Source organism: Asterias amurensis, chromosome 20 (genome assembly GCF_032118995.1).
Source record: "Asterias amurensis chromosome 20, ASM3211899v1".
In the NCBI taxonomy this organism is placed as follows: domain Eukaryota; kingdom Metazoa; phylum Echinodermata; class Asteroidea; order Forcipulatida; family Asteriidae; genus Asterias; species Asterias amurensis.
In genome coordinates this window covers 9,456,916-9,477,964 of record NC_092667.1, presented here as the reverse complement: position 1 = coordinate 9,477,964, position 21,049 = coordinate 9,456,916, and the positions used below count along the sequence as shown (strand labels likewise).

The 21,049-nt window shown below is 39.0% G+C and overlaps 1 protein-coding gene across 1 annotated transcript; it reads right to left on the bottom strand.

Moving 5' to 3' along the window:
• Positions 1–1,084: 1,084 nt before the first annotated feature.
• LOC139952547 (nucleolar protein 10-like) lies at positions 1,085–19,874 on the bottom strand. The gene is made up of 18 exons (XM_071951713.1): positions 19,685–19,874; positions 18,474–18,519; positions 17,057–17,155; positions 15,739–15,816; positions 15,433–15,470; positions 15,053–15,189; positions 13,487–13,552; positions 12,457–12,603; positions 11,584–11,662; positions 11,290–11,439; positions 10,774–10,893; positions 9,856–9,982; positions 8,432–8,610; positions 6,535–6,624; positions 5,502–5,684; positions 4,906–5,129; positions 3,478–3,580; positions 1,085–2,652 (listed from the first exon to the last, which is right to left on the bottom strand). The coding sequence occupies exons 1-18, from the start codon at positions 19,748–19,750 to the stop codon at positions 2,533–2,535; spliced, it is 2,052 nt and encodes a 683-aa protein (XP_071807814.1). The 5' UTR covers positions 19,751–19,874; the 3' UTR covers positions 1,085–2,532.
• Positions 19,875–21,049: the final 1,175 nt, after the last annotated feature.

The following is a 21,049-nucleotide window of genomic DNA, read 5'->3' as shown; positions in this document are numbered from 1 at the left end:
GAACCGATACATCAATAAAATTCATTAAATTGTGAATTATAAAAACAGACGAGCAATAACTACACAGTCCCACGTCATCTTCGCAGGGGAATCGTTGAGGGATTCAGGTAACCGTCAAAGATCAGGTGTAAAACTTAAACATTTGCAAAAGATATAGTCCTTTAAAGCCATTATACACTTTCGGAACAGAACAAAAAATAACAGTTCACAGATTTACAACTTACTTACAGGGTTTACAGAAGGTAATGGTAAGACTTCTCTTGAAATATTATTCCATGAAATGCTTTACTTTTTGAGAAAACATTAAAACAATTATCAATTCTCGTTAGCGAGAATTACGGATTTATAGTAAACACATGTCATGACACGGCGAAACGTGTGGAAACAAGAACAATGGTGGGTTTTCCCGTTATTTTCTCCCGACTCCGATGACCGATTGAGCCTAAATTTTCACAGGTTTGTTATTTTATATATAAGTTGTGATACACGAAGTGTGGGCCTTGGATATTACTGTTTACCGAAAGTGTCCACTGGCTTTAAAGGCAGTGGACACTATTGGTTATTACTTAAAATAATTATTAGCACAAACCCTTACTTGGTAACGAATAATAGAGAGAGGTTGATAGCATAAAACACAGCGAGATACTGCTCCCTCTGAAGTGATAGTTTCGGGAAAGAAGTAATTTTCCACGAATTTGATTTCGAGACCTCAGATTTAGAATTTGAGGTCTCGAAATCAAGCATCTGAAAGCACACAACTTCGTGTGACAAGGGTGTTTTTTATTTCATTATCTCGCAACTTCGACGACCAACGGAGCTCAAATTTTCACAGGTTTGTTATTTTATGCCTATTTTGAGATACACGAACTGTGAAGACTAGTATTTGACAATTACCAATAGTGTCCATGTCTTCAAGGACTATATCTTTTTCATTAGAGAAAGCCTTTTTATAATCTCAGAGAAACGATTGCTTGCCGAAACCGAAACGATTGACTCTAGGTAAATGAATCGTGGCTTGTGAAAGTGGGGGATGAAATAAGACTAAGATCTCTCATTTAAAAGTTATAAAATATCACTTTATTTGATACTCTCTCCAAGCAAAATTTGCAACATAACTGCATTTATTGCCAACAGTAAATTTGTTAAGAAAATAAAATAGCTGCTGCAAACACAAGAAGACGGACCTACTGTGAGTGCAAACGGTCTCCCTGTTGTTACCCATAGTGCCCTAATGCCCTGAAAAAAAGGTAACCACAGATTAGCTGTTCGTCTGAGTAGGGAGAAACTATGGATAAGGCACCTCCGGAACATACAACCCCATGGTCTGAACATTCAAGAAGGAAATGTTTAAAAACTTGCTGTTTTTGCCTTCTCCTTTTTTCCACATACTGTATATCCCCTTTTTTAGTCTGTCTCAGGCAAAAATTAATGATTTTGTTCCCACTCCCTTCAAGCTTGATTTTGTCGATTGTGTTTCCTACATAAGCCCCTTCCATCTGAACCATTTGTGTCTTTCATTGTTCACCCCTTGTTTTGTTCTGTGTGCTTTCTGCATCTCTCCTATTTCATCTCTTTCCACTGCTTCTGTTACACCAGTATACCTTATTAGTTTTACTTAACCCATATACACTGATGTGTGTTAGCACTGTTCACTCAGTACTTTCCCGAGTTCTGTGAAAAAAATCCACAGGCAAATTACTGGGGTTGGATTCGAACCCACGACCTTTGCAATGGGAAACTTTAGACTATCTGCCAATCACCAAGAGAGGGCGCTCTTCACCAGGTAATGTCAACAACTTAGGAATACGAGAAGCATGAGTGACGGTCACCGACAGCAAATACCTTGTGTTTTGCGTGTTTTTGATTTTCTATTTTAGATTTAGCCAAACTGTATTTTGTTTTTCATAACACATTGCCAGCATAAACCAAACTGTATTGGAACAGGACGTACTGGACACGAGTTCCCCAAAGATGACAAGCGGTGTGCATGAGATTTTGGGAGTGTTTCTTCTAGGGTAACTAGCAAAAATTCCAAAATGCTGACCTACCAAAAATTGAGAAGAAATCTGAAGTTTAGTTGTATGACAATGTATCTGATTTAATTTTCAAGAGGCTGAGAGACTGCTAAATATTTTTTGAGTATTTTTGAATTTTTAGCATTTACCATTGTTTGCTATAGGAGTTGTGCACCCTTACCTGGTAGGTCTGCTGCCCTCTAGTGGCAGAGCTTTCAAAAAGTCTCCCATTCTAGGGCAGTGTCTTACCAACTAGCCCACCTAAATTGTCCGGTAGCTAAAGGCAGTGCAAACCCTATATTTTAGCAGGGGGTACCACAACGATAATAGATGTTGGATTGGCATCAGGGATAAAGAATATCAATTTTGGTTTTAACCTTACACCGACGTATGTATACTCCGTACTTTCCTGAGTTCTGTGAAAACAAATCACAGGCAAGTGCGAAAAAACTTAAAGTATTGTTTGACTGCCAGTGCTCTTCCTTCCAAACTATAAATATTATGACTCCATTAAGTATCATCTGTTGAATGGTTTTCCTTTTGATTTCCCCTGAAGATGTCCAGCTGACCGTCTCAGTTTCTTTCTCTCCCTGTGGTGCTCCACTGTGTCCTGTTTGAACTTGGTTTCAGTAGCACCCTGCAAAAATAAAAAACACAAACAAAAAGCAATCGTTAATTATGGTCATTTAGAGCTTCCATTAGTGAGTACAATGGAAACTTCCCTTACTTGGTGTGTGAACAATATTATTAATAATAATAGTGGCTTCTTATTTTATAGCGATCAGGTCCGTCATGCAGTGATGCTCATGGCGCTTCAACATTATTACCCCTGGTCACGGGGCCTTAAAGCATTCCTTAAACCATCTCAGCTCCCTGGGGAGTATACAGCCTGTGCCGCCAAATATGTAGCACACTAAGCTAATCAATCACAAGACCAACTATGCCCTACACAGGTACCCCCCATTTACCCCTGGGTGGAGAGAAGCAATTATAGTAAGTGTCTTGCTCAGGGACACAAGTGTCACGACAATCTTGCAACCAAGGCTTGACACTATGTGAAGATATTCCAAGGAACCCCTAACAAACAAAAAACTAAAAAGAAAAAAACATTTTCAACTAGGGTACATCATTGTTAGTTATTGTCACTTGGCCTTTTGTAATCTGTATCGCGTGATGTGGCACAACTGTTTCAGCCGTTGCTCTCGACCAATAGGAATTAAGAATCTGTCCTATAAGAACAGATGCAAGGTCGCGTGTCACGCCCATGAATTAACACTTTTTACCAGTCATAAACAAAGGTTTATTTACACCCACGTGATGCGCTCTCCACCAATAGAAATAGCGAAACTGTCTGAGGTATTTATGAATGTAAGTTAATGTCACTTGACCTTTTGTCTTTTGTAATACTTTTAACAAACAATGAAGAACAATAATGCAAAATATTCTGTCATTTGATACATACCTTTTTCAGTGAAAATGTTAGCTGTTGGTTGCCTATCGATGAGCCAACTTGTTTGACTTCTCCCTGTTCCTCTTCTAATGCTACTCTGGCAGCCAGGCTAGTTCTGTTTAGAACAAATCAACACATGATAATAATCAGAAATCTAATTCACAATCAGTTTGATTTCAAGGTAAAAGTAGAAGTTTATAACAAATGATTTCTTTTTGCATGAAAAACACTTTCCAGCAGAAAATAATTTATAAGTAAATAAGGATTTGTTTTGTGTTACAAAGGCCTATCTACTAAATATAGCCAGGAGAAAACAGTTAATAAATAAGGGAATCAATGTGTGGTGAAGTGGTTTTCAACTAGTGGTTTAATCCAACGAGGCCTGGTTCTTGATAATTTTACCGAGACGAAGTCGAGGTAAATTATTAAAAACCAGGCCTCGGCGGGTTTAAACCACTAGTTGAAAACCGATTCAACACACTTTGATTCCCATTCATAAATACCTTTTCGGTCAAAAACATCAACACTTTTGGGTCAAAAAGTAAAATAAATGCAAAAATTATAATTGTTCAATGATTCTTTCAACACAACACCCCTCCAGCTATGAAATGGTAAAGCCCTCCGCCGCCCACGGGTAAACAACTCCTTATAAGGGAATGCTGTGCGCGTCATGCGTATCGTGTGATGTGGCACAACTGTTTCAGCCAGTGCTCTCAACCAATAGGAATTAAGAACTGCCTTAATATAAGCACAGGTGCAAGCTCTGGTGTCACGCCCGTGTTTCAACACTTTTTACTGGTCATAAACAAAGGTTTATACACACCCACAAGACGCGCTCTCCACCAATAGGAATAGCGAAACTGTCTGAGGTATTTATGAATAAATAAGGATTTGTTGATGTTACATAGGCAAATCTAAATAAATGAATGTATCCACTCCAGGAGGAAACCGTTAATAAGTAAACAATGATTTTTGGGCTATTGCATAGGCAAATCTAAGTAAATGAATGTCTCTACGAGAGTTAATATTGTACTTGTTTCACTTATTATGCAGATTAAGTTACATATCTTGTTGTTTTGGAATAATGTAAGTGATTTTGCTGAGCATTTCACCAAGCACCACACAAATACCCCCAAAATAAACACTCTGATTGACATAGGTATCATGTAACGAACTATGTAAGTTTCTTTAAATTACAGTGTGCAGCACCGTCGTGCTTATATATGGTTTATAGAAGAGGGGGAGAAGGAATTACATGAAGATAACAGGGCACAATTTCATGGCTCTGCACAGAATCGGCGCTTACGGAAGCAGGGATTTCTGTACTTATGGCAAGCGTATTTCACGGCGAATTAGCGGCGAATTTTGGCTTCTGCGCGTGCGTACTCCACATTACTAGGCATTCTACGCTTACAAGGCTAGCGCAGAAATGTTTATTACCCAATCTGTCGTTTGCTCATCTTCCTCATCCCCTTTTCGGAACTGAACTCCTCCCCTTTCTTCAGCTCGTAGAATTTGGGGGCACTCCATTCTGCTGCTGCTTGTGCTTTCCGTTCATCCCTGAGCATCTGGTGCTGCTTCCTGAGCTCCAGACGCCAGGATTGATCGTCATCATCGGAGCTGCTTTCATCTTCACTTGGTCTGCCTTCTTCTTCCTCCTCACCCTGTGGAAAATCAGAACAAATTGGGTTTAAGTCTCGGACCATCTTATCTAATCTTGGGTTTATCTTTGTTAAAATTTAACCAGTCAGATCCCTTCGCTTCGGGCATAGTCATGGTTTTGACATCACTTTGGGCCTATAATTTCAACTATGCCCCTCATAGCAGTCAATATTTCCATAATATCTGCAATAAAAAATTGCACCCCCTTAAAGGTGATCCTCTGGCTGCTGTTCCCAAATTTGGTTGTGATTCCTGGCTACATGGCGGTTAACGGATGTGTGGCTTCAGTTGCTTCTCTTGAACCATCGACCCACAATTTCGAAATTTTTAACCATAGACATTTCTGAGTAGCCCTTTACATCAACTAAACATACCTTGAGCTCGTCAAACTGTTGCAACATGGCTCGTTTCTGGGCGGCCTTTTGCTGTTGTTTTTGCTGTTTTGTGATGACCGGGTGCAACATGCGGAAAGCCTCACTAGATTCATCCACTTCAAACTCTGGGTTCTTGAAAAGATCAGCGAAACGATTATCCTGAAGGATACCGTCCGCCTCCGCCTGTGGGGGAAAAGAAAAACAAAGATTGTCTTAAATTTGAATTAGAATTAGAACTGGTTTATTCAGATTTAATAGCAGTTTACACCGAAAAAAGATTCTCTGTAATTAAAAAGAAGTCCAAATAATTTAAATAATTTAAAATAGTTTAAAATAACGTGATATATTGTTTGTCAATTTATTTTCTTCAAGTAGCCCCATTGTCGGTCGCTGGTTTGTCGTTTATTGACCTTAAGTATGCCTTCGATCTTTTCCTTTAATTTTGTTTAGCAGCCATAGTTGAATGGACATGCTCTAAACAAGTCTGCAGTTGTTTTTTTGTAGCACGGATAACGCATGTGGGATTGAGCTATCAATGTGCTTGCTCTTTGCTGGTCCTGATTGAGCATGGTTTCACCGGTGCCGGTTTTCGAAAAAGGTGCACGCGGCATCAATGTGGCCATGTGTGTGCTTTCTCGATCGTTAGTTACACACACACACACATGCCAAAAGATAGGAATGTGTTGTTTTCTGTATGTGATCGTGATTGGTTTCAGCGGTCGGGACGACATATCGTACGTAATGTACATGTAGATCAACGCCAAACACGAAACTTCCTCCATGCACCAAAAAAGCATTACTGATGGATTATTAATTTTATGGGTCAAGGCACCAGACAGAGACTGTGATAGTACGACCTTTGCTGCATACAGAGATTGCGTATCTACAGATCTAGTGAATATGATCCACACTTTTGTTTCTATCAAAAAAGGTCCAGGATTCAAGGGAGTGCAGAAGATTCAAACAGAGTTGTTTTTTCTTCTTTTTCTTGGGTTAGGGTTCGGGGAGGGGGGGGGTGTAATCATACTCTTACCTTTTTCTCTCTCTTGACTTTGGATGTCTGATCTTGTTCCTGTTGCTCTTGCAGCTTGGAAGCCAGAGCAGCATTTACTTTAGGCAGCTTCTGTAAAGGTGAACAAATAAGATAGTCAATGTGTCTGTTAATGGCAACAGTTTCATTGGAAGACAACATGAATGATAATGATATGTATTCAGCCATTCTTACTAAAATGCCAATGGTATCACACATTTCTATGGAACCTGTACATATGTTGTGCCTTCAAGGTATTGTGCTATTACATAGTACATGTACCACCTAATGTCAACAAAGTGCTGTGGCGCTTGATGCAGCCAATCAAACCAGGAACACCCGACACAGTGCCATTATCAGGCCAAAACCCACACTCTCGTAAACACCTGGGCTGGCTACATGTGACATCAACTTACAACCGCAATTGAATTCTGAGCTAGTCCTACATGTACACCACCCTTAGAGCCAGCTCTACTAGATTTTCTAGTGCATTTCTAGTGTACTTTTAGTGTACCTGTGGTCTGAACCAAAAGTGCACCAATACAAAACCCAGACCAATAAACACCAGAACAGCACAATTAAAGCAAAAAATTGTCTCTGTTAAATTTCAACTTGCGCCAATAATGCACCAGATATTCTCAGTTTAAATCAAGCTACAGCAATAGAGCACAAATTTTCCTTTAACCTTTGATATGGTGCACCAATACTGCACCAAAGCGACTTGGACTAAATCTAGCTACATGTACACCATTAGAGCACCAAATGTACGTTGTGATGTACGTGATCTCTGATTTGTTCCATTGGAACGTCCTGGTAAACTCCGAGAATACCATAACGGAGAGGCCATGGTACTCCGATTTTGTTCCCATTGAAAAACATTATATACGAGGATTTCATTAACGATGTACTCATAACGCTATAAAAAAAACCTTATTATCATTCGTGAATTAAAGCTCAAGTTAAAGGCAGTGGACACTAATGGTAATTACTCAAAATAACTATTGGCGTAAAACCTCACTTGTTAATGAGTATTGGGGAGAGGTTGAAAACCAAGTTACTTCAGAGGTAGCCCTGGCGGCCTTACACTTTCGTTTTGTACTACAGTGACGTCCTGGACATCAGGGTACATTTCTGGGGCGGAAAATTTTCACAGCTTCATAACTCAAATCTTACCTGCAAGAAAGCACCAATTTCAAAAGATTCACATTCCATGGCAGCATTAGTTTTTCTGCGGTGGGTTTTGATCGTCATATATTCTTCACAAATCCATAATTTTCATGAAATAATGCAGCTCCCAACGTTAAGGAATTCCCATTTTTGTTCGTACTCTCACAGTCTGCCGTGTGTACGCAAGACGCACGACGCGCAAATTTTTAATTGTGTTGTTAACGCTGTGCAGTCAAGATACGGTGAGCAAGAATTCATGCGTCTAAGCTTGCATCATGCGTCTTGCACGCGAATGTATACTCGTACGCACGACAACAGACAACACTGTGAGAAAACGATCGAAACGGGAACTTTGTAACATTGGAAGCTGCATTATTTCACAAAAATGACGGATTTGTGAGGAAAATATGAGGACCAAAACCCACCGCAGAAAAATGTTTGCCGCCATGGAATGTGAATCTGTTGAAATTAGTGGATTGTTGCAGGTAAGATTTAAGTTATGAAGCTGTGAAATTTTTCCGCCCCAGAAACGGGCCTCAATAGTTAGGACTCTGTTCCTGTGTACAGAGAAAAGTCCTATATAGGGCTACTTCAGAGGGTGCTGCTTCTCATTATGATTTATACAACCAACAGCTCACCATTGCTTCATCCAAGTAAGTTTTTACGCTAATAATTATTTAGAGCAATTACAATAGTGTCCACTGCCTTTTTATACAATTACATTTATACATACCTTGAGCTTAACGCGACTCTCCCTAGCCTCCTCAATCTTCTGTCTGATCTTATTCTTACGATACTCTTCATAAGCGAAGGGATCGGCAATGGCCTTGGCCTTGTGATAAAGCCTGATATCAATGAAGTATCCATGCATGTAGGCTCGGAGTAGTCCAGTTCCAATCAGATGAGTTAATCCTGTATGTGAATAGCAGTTGAAAAGTCCATGATAAAGTACACCTTATGGGGAAAATTCTATTTAAGCGATGGACACTATTGGTAATTGTCAAAGCCCCGTCTATTCACTTGCTTTATCTCAACATTTCCATAAAATAGCGAACCTGTGAAAATTTGAGCTCAATCGAGCGTTGCGAGATAATAATGAAAGAAAAAACTCCCTTGTCACACAAGTTTTGTGCTTTCAGAAGCTTGATTTCGAGACCTAAAATTCTAAAATCTGAGGTCTCGAAATCAAATTTGTGGTAAATTACTTCTTTCTCGAAAATGACGTTCCTTCAGAGGGAGCTGTTTCTCACAATGTTTTATACTATTAACCTCTCCCCATTACTCAATACCAAGTAAGGTTTTATGCTAAAATTATTTTGAGTAATTACCAGTAGTGTCCAGTGCCTTTAAACAATTTCCAAATTCGGCAACAAAAACTAGGAGAGTATACAATATTACATCATCTTTCCCTCTGAGTCAGTGTGGTTGTGTTTACATAGAATTACTTTAGGTCATTAATGGATGAGCAGTTAATCTGCCTGGGGCAGTCAGCAGCCCTACTGGTTTGTGCGGGATCCATTTTAGTCCACTGTTTGAAAAAGTAATTACATGGAGATAACAGGTGTGAGTTGCCAGAAGAAGAGGATGCTTTAATTTAGCCTTTTTCTCCAGAAGACGAGCAGAGTATACTGTTTGAAAAGTCGAGACCACACCTGCTCTTTTCAGAGCCGACACTGCTCCACAGAGACTTAAAGGAACACGTTGCCTTGGATCGGTCGAGTTGGTCTTTGAAAAGCGTTTGTAACCGTTTTTTATAAAATGCATATGGGTAGCAAGATGTTGTAAAAGTAGAATACAATGATCCACACAAACATGCCTCGAAATTGCGTGGTTTTCCTTTTACCTCGCGACTAACACGTCGGCCATTTATGGGGGTCAAAATTTTGACTCCCATAAATGGCTGAACATTTTAGTTCGCACAGTAGAAGGAAAACCACGCAATTTCGAGGCTACTTTTAAAACATCTTTCCAACCATATGCATTTTATAAAAAACGGTTACAAACGCTTTTGTTTTGACCAACTCGTCCGATCCAAGGCAACGTGTTCCTTTAACACATGGTTGTACCCGCACGCTTAGTATTGAGAGTTGTTTCCTATCTTTAATATAATGTGCCAAAATGTTGGCACTATTTTGATGAGCTGGTAAATATTCTTACCCAAGTTTTCCAGTTCAGCTTTGGTGACAAACTTGTAGTCGTCGTAGATTGTGCTGTTTGTACTATCTTCTAGCTCTTCGGTCAGATTATCCAGGAAGGCACACCATTTAGGGGCTGGGCCTAGGCTCTGTCAATTATTGAACAGGTACATTTGATAATTATGGGGAGGGGAGTAATTTTTGTAGGCAAGTCGCCGGACACACAAGGCCTGAAGGCCACTTCAAGGTGTGGAATACAAATCAACTATTTTTTTAAAGCCATTGGACCCTTTCGGTAAACAGTGTTGTCCAAGGCCCACACTTTGTTTACCACAACTTCTATATCAAATAACAAACCTGTAAAAAATTAGGCTCAATCGGTCATCGGAGTCGGGAGAAAACAACGGAAAACCCCACCCTTGTTTCCGCGCGTTTCGCCGTGTCATCACATGTGTTAAAAATAAATCCGTAATTCTCGTTAACGAGAATTTATATTGTTTTGCTGTTTTCTCAAAAAGTAAAGCATTTCATGGACTAATATTTCAAGAGAAGTCTTTCACCATTGCCTTCTGTAAACCCTGTAAGTTAATTGTAAATCTATTTTTTTTTCTGAACCGAAAGGGTCCAATGGCTTTAAGGGGTCGTTGCCACCAACTCCTAGGCCTGAAACAGGGTTACCCCCTTTACAATCCATATGGATGTAGTCTTGGGCATCATCCATCAGAAGCCTGACCGGTAGAGCAGAAAGCACTACCTCCCCAACTTACTTTTGTTTATGGTATTTATTTTTTCATATGCAACTATATTTAGACATGGAAATCTAATCAGTAATGATAAAAGGGGTAATCACATAGGGCCATTTCTCAGGCAACCAACTACACAAGAGTTATTACTTTTAGCTGTAACTCACTACCCCCAAGAAACTTATGGAAAAACTTACCGGGATAAAGTAGACGCCCAATTTGGGTGTTTCATTTGCCGTAAGAATAAGTCCAGATGATGGTACGAGACACATGTCATTAATGTCATGTTCAGGCTCAATGGCTGTAAATGCCTTTGACTGCAAAAGAAAGAAATTAGAATAATAAAATAAATTTAAATAAATAACTAAATTAAATAGCTGCAGTCATTGTTATAACAGAATAAAGTAAAGTTTTAAAGTATAAATACTATTAGCTATAAAAGAAAATCATTTTGCATCAGGGAAAAAGAACCAGAACATAATTCCCTTTGCTGAAAATTATTTGAAATGTTTCCAATAAGAAAGTAAACTGAGTTCACATGAGATTAAAGCGATTTTTTCTTTGTAATAAACCATTATTTCAAAACCCTTCCCCAGTGCTTTACAGAGGGTTCAGAAATTGTTTAAATGCGTTTTCACTCATGTTACGTCTGTATGCATTGCACTGAACCACCCCACCCACCCCCACACTACTGTAAGAAAAAGCATACTCACAGTCTGCAGATCCCATATCCTGACAGCCTTGCTATCTGTGGACACTACCATTCCAGCTTGGGGGTGGAAATCTACTGCCTTGATGGGTAATCCGTAGTGATGATCCTTGACCAGTAAAGGCTTGTCGGAGCGAAGGTCATATATAAGTACCTGAATGTTCAACAGATAAAGCTTTAGAACTACATGTATGGCTTTGATTGTTCTCTGACTGGTTTTGTTTGTTCAATTAACTGAATGAAAAGAGCACAAATTCATAAAATGAGATTTTGACATGACCAATTAAGGACACCGTACCTGTCCAGTCGATGTCCCAACTGCCATCTGTAGACCGTCCTTGAACTTGAGAGATGATACAGAAGGCATTCCTTTCACTCTAAAAAAAAGTAGAAGAAATAAAACATAGGCCTCATGTAGTTGGTTGTTTCCAGAGAAATGTTCATGGAATTATATTTTTATGACGAGATCATTCTTCAATTCAACCCTGTATAATTGTTGTAGTGCCCTCTTTTGAGCATTTGTGGTAAGAAGCCATGGGCGAATAGTACGACTAGTGTCATACATGTACCGGTAGTCGCGACCCTTAAATCTTTATTCATAAATACCTCGGAGAGTTTCACTATTCTTATTGGTTGAGAGCACTTTAAACGATCGATAATGACCAACTGGAGCTGTTTATAATCGGTTGTTTTCGGATACTACGCGCTAGTCTCAATGCACGACGTTTCTCGCTACGGGCGCTGTTGGTGAGTTGGCTGCGCTTTGTGTGAAGAAAAACAAAAAAGGTCTTGCCCCAAGACTATACTCACACGAATGCAAATCCCCAAACACATGCAAGACACATACGGACGTAGAGAGCTCAAGGACGTCGGATAGATAAGTTGTATAGAGTTTCTTACTTTATTATGTCTTTTAACCAAAAAGGCATTTATGAATGGTAACAAACTCTTTCTTAAACGGCCGTTTAAAACCTTGCAGGGTCGCGGCCGAGCAGTAAAGGCCCCAGCCGAACACGGAAACAACCCTGCCAGTTTTAAATGACCGTTTAAGAACTCGTCGCTACCCTTTTATTCCCTTAGTCAAGGTGAGACTAGTTGAGTAGTATATTTCACTAGTCGCCTAGGGCTAGAGGTAAAACTAAAACACCACAACCCCCCTAAACAGACTCACTGTGTTTCCATGGTGATACTACTTAGTGCACAATCCAAGATGGCTGCCTGCCGTCTGCTCCGAGGATCCCAGCATTCCACTCTTCCTTCAAGTGTTCCGAGTGCCAATAAATGATGTGCTGGGTTGACAGTGCATGCATTGATCCCACTGAAACAAAATTACCAATCATCAGTTTTGTTTTATGTTTAAAATTGTTTTTAAATATTTGGACATTACAGTGGACACAAGTTGCACCTGGTCTGTCAAGGAAATAATTTAAAAAAATTGTCATCAAAGATGTGTACGTCCGGTCCAGACCTATGTACATGTAAACAACAAAACATCAATCAAATACACCAAATAACAATTACAAAATATTGAAAAAAAACATAGGAGAAATTTTACATGTAGACAAATCTTCAGAATCAGTTGCACTAGGTATTTCTTTAAATTGTTAGTGACACAACTATGTACATTTATGAGAATACATTTTGTATAACAATTTTGTAATAATTAATGTTCTTTTTTTCAGCCTAATGTTGACTGACAGTGCTAATGGATAAAGGGAAGGTACACATTTGGTCATTACTCAAAACAAATATTAACTTAAAAACTGACTTGGTAACGAGCATTGGAGAGCTGTTGATATAGTATAAGGGGAAATGACTCCCTTTGAAGTAACGTAGTTTTTAGAAAGAGATAATTTCTCACTAAAATATTAAAAGACTTCTAGCTAGAAGTCTTTTATTCCTATCTGAAAGCACACAAATTCATCCAACAAGGGTGTTTTTTCTTTCATCATTTTCTAGCAACTTTGATGACCAATTGAACCCAAATTTTCACAGGCTTGTTATTTAATGCTTATGATGGGATACACCAAGTGAGAACACTGGTCTTTGACACTTTCCAAGCCTGTACAGTACCATAAACATAGATGTTGCAATCATTGATGCTGGTGTTGTTAGTAATTAAAAATGAAAGTTTTATGCATTCATATTCCTTGAAATTGTTTACAATTCTGACGATATGCATGTTAAGTAAAATAACTTACCTTGCTTCAGTCACGAAGGGACTCAGGAATCTACCTTGCTCTAGATTCAGTCTGTACACCTCAGGACTGTGGGAAGAGATGGTATATAATAATAATAATAATAATAATAATAATAATAATAATATCGAAGTCTTATAAAGCGCACGTGTCTACCAAACAAGGTACTCAAGGCGCTGAGTATATACAAACTTTAGGTTATTGCAGTGATCATATAATCATATATCAGAGACAAGAATAAATGAGTGAACAAAATTTCTATCCACAACCAAAACATTTCACACACAAAATCAAGTCAGAACTTCATAACCCTCTAGAGACCATTAATCATTGACAATTTTTACTGGATTTTTTTATTTTTTTGGGGGGGGGAGGGGGGGGGAAGATGCCTGGCGAAAAAAATAAAAGAAACTGAAATGCAAGTTTCTAGTTATGTATTTCAATTGTAGAAGGTAATTCAATATGGGAAACATTTGGAAATGTCCATTTTATTTAGGACATGTATGTGTAATTCTAACTTTGACTTAGTTTTGGTCGAGTGGATGGTTTTGGAATCTTGCGGCTGTTGGCATTTTTTGTAGTATCCACTCCTACCCGCTATGGTCACTCAAGCGTCAATTCAAAGTATAAAAATTGTGAAAGTATGGAATCGTTTTCATTTCTTTTCATTTATTCTGGTTTTGAAGCCGCGGAAAAGCAAACTAAATCACTAGCCAAGAACCCATGAAGACAATACAAGGATGGAATTGTCAGTTTTAGAAGTGGGAGGAATACCCCAGCGAATTATTTCAGGGAAAACCCACGCAGTCAGGTAGGGACTGAAAACCCAGTCCATGTAATGCCCCCAATAGGATTCGAACAAAGGTCCTAGAGGTGGACGAGGAGGAAAGATACCAATATGCTAACCTGACCAAGCTACAATACAATATACATGTACAATACAATGGGCTTTTATATAGCGCCATTTCACTTAAACAACGCTATACACCTTTCTTTTGCAACATCACAGCCCGAGTTTTTGCCAAGCCAGATTGGAAAACTATGGAAAGCCACAAATGCAAATCAAGAAAATATTGCTATTTTTGGTAACAATGTAACCAAATTTGTTGATTTTGTTAAAAACAAAACAACTAATTATGAGAGGTATTTCATTAATTGAAAGTTTGCAGAAAATGTTGAATTTTGTTTAAACATCTGTTAATACGATTGAGTGTTTTACTAACATTCGGCCGACCATGCCAACCAAGGCGGTTTGTTTATCAACAAAAGAAAGGTCTATAGATCTGTATCACGCTGTCAACATCTTGGTCAAGTTCCCCATCTCCAACAACAGTAATAAATGCTAACATTCATTGTACATTTTTCAATAAGTTGGAAAGGAGTAAATTCAAGATGACCACATCGTGATAAAGGTCTATACATACTGTATGCAAGCTGGGTAGAAAATCCTAAGAAGTTTTCTTTTGAGCAATGCTTTGGCTCAAACAAATTTAGAAAAAAAGAACTAAAATCAAAAAGAGTTCTGCAAGAAGATCAAACAAACTAATTACTCCACATATTAATACCAACCTAGATCCGACGACATAAAGGTCACAAGAGGGCTCATGGTATGCCATATCTCGACCAAATTTGGGTATTCGTAACCGATGGTAACGCCCATAGCGGGCGTGGAACTCTATATAGCGATCGCACTGTAGAAATACAATCTGAAAATAAAAAAATATCAATTTTAAAGGTGAGTTTCAAAAGAAATCGTTAACATCATCTGTTTTTTAACAAATAAACTAGACAATCATCCTGTGAAAATTAATGAAAAGCAGTAGACCTATTGTCAGGGATTTTGTGCGCGTAGATACCCTGCTTACTTTGATTGCACCAATTGGAAAAAAAGCAATAGAGATACGTAAAAACAAAAACATGCAGACAAATCTTGTTTACTGTCGTTTTACCTTTGAGTAATCTTCAGACAAGACATGAAACTTGACAACTGAAAAGAAAAGAAAAAAGAAAGAAAGATGAATTGCTTCAATTCACCCAGAATAATTCTCAAGTAAAGCTGACATATTGATGCCATCATCATGCCACCATCTTAAGGGGTAAATCCGTAACGATACAATGGAAGACCTACAGCTATGATTGCCAGCTCACAGAATGGGTCAATGAGTAACCTTCTTTTGAACTCAAGCCGAGGGCGCCCAACTTTAATAACTGAAACCACAAGAATAAGATCCATTCTGAGAGTGTTAGTACTGTACCTTCCGAGTCAAAACACCGTTCAAACTTCATGGAGAGCTGAGTGACTTCAAAACATCGGACCCTTGGTTTGTAAGTTCCTGAGGACAAGAAACATAGACTTTTAAGTTTTAATCTTTGACAGGGACACAGGCAGGGGCTGCAAACAAGAATCAAATCACAAAATCAACAAATGATTCAAATCAACAAGAATGAACCAACCAACCAACATGACCAATAGTGATTTGGTCGGGTTTGTGTAGTGGTATCTTTCCACGCCTTCCACATCTACATTGTTGTAGGACCCCAATTTGAATTATGCCGGCGCACTACATGTACGGGGATTGGTTTTACAGTCCCTGCGTGACTGCATGGATTTTTCCTGAAATTATTCTCAGATGTTTTCCTGCCACATCTCCTAAAACAGAAGCTCTCTCTCCATTGGGTTCTTGGATAGCAATGTGAATAAAGTTTGCTCAGCCTCTGAGAGTTATTGGCTTCACAAACAGAAATATGAAATTGAACGAAAGAGCTCCGAGCGCTCCATGCATGGTGTGTGTGGAGACCATGATGCCAGTGAGGTGGTCTATAGAACTTCATCATGCTGCCTCCATCTTGGTCATGTTCCTCGAGTCAAATAACAATAATGAATGCTATTAATCATTTCACAGATAGGAACCAGACTATTTTGTTCTTCCAGCCTCAGTTTGGTAACATTGATACCAACGGGAGAAATTAAAGATGGCTGCACCGTGATAATGATCTATACCCCATACATTCCGCATTCACCACGCACATGCAGGACTCCCCACAATGGTATAAACAACATTATCCCCACAAGCTTTTTTAAATCACACTCTCCATGCAGGGAGTCTAGGTTCTCTCGCTAGAAACTGTTGACACTTATAACCATGTTTCACCCTGTGACTAGCCTTTAGTCAAGGCACACGCGGCACCCCAGATGTTAAGCACGACCCCAAGATATGACGCACGAAAAAAAGACCAGTGCGAGCGGCAAAGACCCAAAGCCTCTTTACGTTTAGGTTTTTCTTTACTTTTGCTGCAGACTTTGGTGGGAGAAATGTAATAATGCATAATGCATGAGCGTGATTAGTTGTTGGCCAATAAGAAGACACAATTATAATAGATCACACGCCGCGTGCACGCCCCCATTACCCACACATACATAATGGAGCACTAAAAAGGTACTGTACGTGCTGAGGGCAACACACCGACAGTGCAAAATGAATAATTGATTAGATTTGGTGAAGGCGAAGCTTGCGCTGCTGCGTGGGCCTCGATTGCAGGCTACCTTGTGACATGCAGTGTTCTACGACATACCTGTTGCAAGTATAAACTGACTATCCGCTGTGATTTGTACAGAGTTACTGACTGAGGGCATCTCAAAGTCTTGAATAAGTTGGATCCGGTGCTGTAGATCTGTGGGGAGAGGTATAGGATGGCACATCAGTGAGGGGTTGATAGTATCTTTACCAGGCCTGGAATTTCATCTTTGAAAGGGCAAGGCTATTTTTATTTTCTTCTTAAAGATAATGGAAAACGTCAAGACCAGGGAGCGCGGGAGGCCATATATGGCCCGCGTGGCCCGAGTGTAATTCCAGGCCTGCTCCATGATCTGATTTATAACTTTAACAGAATACTTTGAGAGGGCACTCTGTAAAAAACTGTGTACGTAGTACTCTAATCTTGCCATACATTGTATCTCATTGGGTAATCAATGATCAGTTACTAGTGCTTGCCTTGCTTTGGCACAGCGATTGAGTTGAGTGTCTCATGGCTTGACGCTTCGCGAAACGAAGCCGGAGATTGTGACAAGAACTGAAAATTTGCAGAATGTTCACTAGTGCTGGGCGAATAGTGAAATTTTGTTATTCAGATACCGCTGGCCAACTATCCGAAATTAACCGGATATTCGAATAGTTTTTTTGCCGCTAGAGGGCGCTGTTCGTTTGTGAATGAGATCTTATGGGCGGATTGATATTAGTTTTACACAGTGTCACTCGGTTCATTCATAAAAATGACCGGATCTAATTTAAAGATGGCGATTTGCTTTTTCTTTTGATCGTGATTCACTCTACGTGAAGGAAAACTTTTGTAATCTTTGAACAAATTACGTCAGAAATGTCATTGTTTTAATTTTTCACTGAGGTGAGCATAGTTTAATACTTAATTTATGCTGTTTTATGCTGTCTTAATAGAAGTTACATAAGGATTCAGACAAATCATTCATATCAGTTGTCGCCCGACGTCCGCGGATATTCGGATATTAAAGAATATCCGGTTACTCGGTTGTAATTACAGAACTATCCGGTTTATTAGCTATTCGCGCGCTATGCGGATATCCGGTTATGAAAAAAAAGGCATTCGCGGTTACGGATAGGAAAACCTATTCGCCATTAACCGGATATTCGAATAATTCGCCCAGGCCTAAATGCTTTTTGGCAAAAAGGGCATCTATGAATAAGAGTGGTGACTACATGTAGGTCTTGGACATTCATGACATTTTGTTAAAAACCTTGCTGGGTGCTAGCCAAAATGACCGTTCAAAAACCTCATGGTACCACTGTTTTATTCCCTGATTGATCGCAAGCTCTTTCTTTTTTTTTGCCTTTTTGCAATTGGCCAAATTAAAAGGCACCTGCATGTGATTTGCAAACTTCTTGTTCCAGCTAATGAAATTGAAAGTGTTTTACATGAAACAATTCCAAGATGGGATCCTTCATTTACATCTACATACCTCGGTCCGACTTCTGTAAAGCTCTTTTTTTCCGATCAGACAGCCACTGAAAAATACATAAATAAAGGGGAAAGATCGTAGTGAACACCCGTGAAATGGTTGTGCAATTTGTACAAGAAAAAACAATCATTTACGACAATCTGTAAACAAAGTTGATTATCAAACCAGGGCTCAATTTCATGAAGCACTGAGCCGAGAGTGAGAGTGAGACTCATTGTAAGAAGATGAGTTGTAGGTATCTGTGATTTGAATTGACATACATGTGTTACTCTTATTGCATTTGCTTGTAAAATATTTTTCATTATGATTACTCACTACCTTCCTTGTGTATTGTAGTTGCGATACCGTAACACCTTCTAGGTATATTAGCTGTCGCTGCTTCGCTGTCGAGAAGGTTACGCTATTTGCTGTCGGGAGGAGGGTTACGCTATTTGCTGTCGGGAGGAGGGTTACACTATTTGCTGTCAGGAGGAGGGTTATGCTATTTGCTGTCGGGAGGAGGGTTACGCTATTTGCTGTCGGGAGGAGGGTTATACGCTATTTGCTGTCGGGAGGAGGGTTACGCTATTTGCTGTCGGGAGGAGGGTTATGCTATTTGCTGTCGGGAGGAGGGTTACGCTATTTGCTGTCCGGAGGAGGGTTATGCTATTACAACTATGTTTGTTGCTAGCCCTTTTTTAAAATTGTTTAATGGATTAGAAATAAATATAAACTGATATGATATTGAATGAATTGAAGTTAATTGAATTCACAATATTATTTAATTAAGAAACTAAGATTGATTTGCAATTAGGATCAACCGTAGCTCTTATTGCCCCAGACTTGCCATCATCATTAACATCACATAAATTTAAATTTTGATACAAAACTCACCACACAGTCGCACTGAGCATGACTCATGACTGTTTCTTTTATTTTAATTTTAAAATTAAATAAAGCATGATGATGAAAAATTGAAAATGAAAGGCAATTTAATTAACCAATAAACAGTCAATAGGCCTAATGGTTATTTTTATTGCCATGGATATTGGACATTTTCTTATTAATATCATGATCACCATTCTAGGATTTTAATTATGTCTAGACATAAAATACATGTTGATATATGTGCACATGGCTAACACTGTCGGAAATAGGGCACTTTCTGCATGTGATGAGCGGTTACCGTGGTTTTAAACATTTTGATCAACTTTTATTGAAAGCGAACTTACTTCCGGTAAAGATTTACCCAGGCTCAGATTGTACACCTTCACGTTGTTCGCTTGACACACCTGCATTGTGGAAACTGTTCACTAGCTGGCATGCACTCTGGTTCTTACGATTGTCGAAGGAATAAACACAACGAACATTTCTCAACTTTGTTTACGTTCAATTTTTTTCTGCACGTGTGGGTTTCAGATTATTAGAGTTGTGAACAAGTCGTTCTGTCTGCTGCTGCAGTGTTGCTCTCGCGAGATTACTGCTGCTCTCGCGCGAACTACTGATTACCGACTTCAATTACGTGTATTATGGGTGCGTTCGTTTAGCTTCCCTGAGTCGACCCCGGTGTGTGGCGGGTTTTTTTTTCCAGGACGAACGTGGGTTATTATCTGCACACGTTCGTCCTGGGCAAAAAAAAAAAAAACGCCATACACCGGGGTCGACCCGGGGAAGTTAAACGAACGCACCCTATGTCTCGCGTATGGGTGGCCATAAGGGAAAAAACTAATATTTAATTAACAAACTAAAGGACAAAACCACAATCAAAGAAAATGTTTCACAAAAGAAAGACGAAGTCTAAATCAAAGTACAAAAACTCGACAACAACTTTCAACTTATTGCAACGAAAAATCCATGAAACTAAAATGAAATAAATAAAGTCAAAATCCCAAAACCAAACGAAGAAAAAAAAAAAAACAATCGAAGAACGAATCCTTAAAAAGGCAAACAAGGCAAAATCCCATATTATTCTAAAGCTAAAAGACTGAAACAAACCAATAAATACCAAACGATTGAGGGCGGTTCACAAAAGCTGACGGGAACCGAGAACTATCAATGTTTTGCACGAACTATCAATGTTTTTGGAAACAATTTAAACTAATAATTATTTTGAGTAATTACCAATAGTGCCCACTGCCTTTAAAGCAAGCCAAATCTTCTATTTGATTAACTACATCCTTCTATCTCAGACAGAAGTTTGTCACCACTGACCTTTATCCGTTCGATGTTGAACTTCACATTGTGACTTCACAACCCCCTTTTAATGATCGCAATGTAAATCTTATAACCTTTCTTTGCTTACGTTTCAATTCCAAGAACTAAATCTAAAATGAGTTGCATTCTTGGAATATCGCGGCGGAACTTCACATTGTGACGTCACAACCCCCTTGTAATGATCGTAATGTAAATCTTATAACCTTTCTTTGCTTACGTTTCAATTCCAAGAACTAAATCTAAAATGAGTTGCATTCTTGTCATTATCGCGGCGTGCATTCATCGATATTAACAAACAACAGCCGTGTTTCGCTTGGGAGTAGACCATGAAGCATTAATTTCATTTCCTGGCAACATGGGCGTAAAGTTTCATACCGGTACCC

Excerpts from the sequence above, each read along its gene's own strand:
- LOC139952547 (XM_071951713.1), bottom strand. The coding sequence starts at position 19,750 with ATGCAGGTGTGTCAAGCGAACAACGTGAAGGTGTACAATCTGAGCCTG. Across the intron at positions 10,894-11,289 it reads GGATATGGGATCTGCAGACT|TCAAAGGCATTTACAGCCAT; the intron begins GTGAGTATGCTT and ends TTTCTTTTGCAG. Across the intron at positions 3,581-4,905 it reads ATGAGCAAACGACAGATTGG|AACTAGCCTGGCTGCCAGAG; the intron begins GTAATAAACATT and ends TGTTCTAAACAG.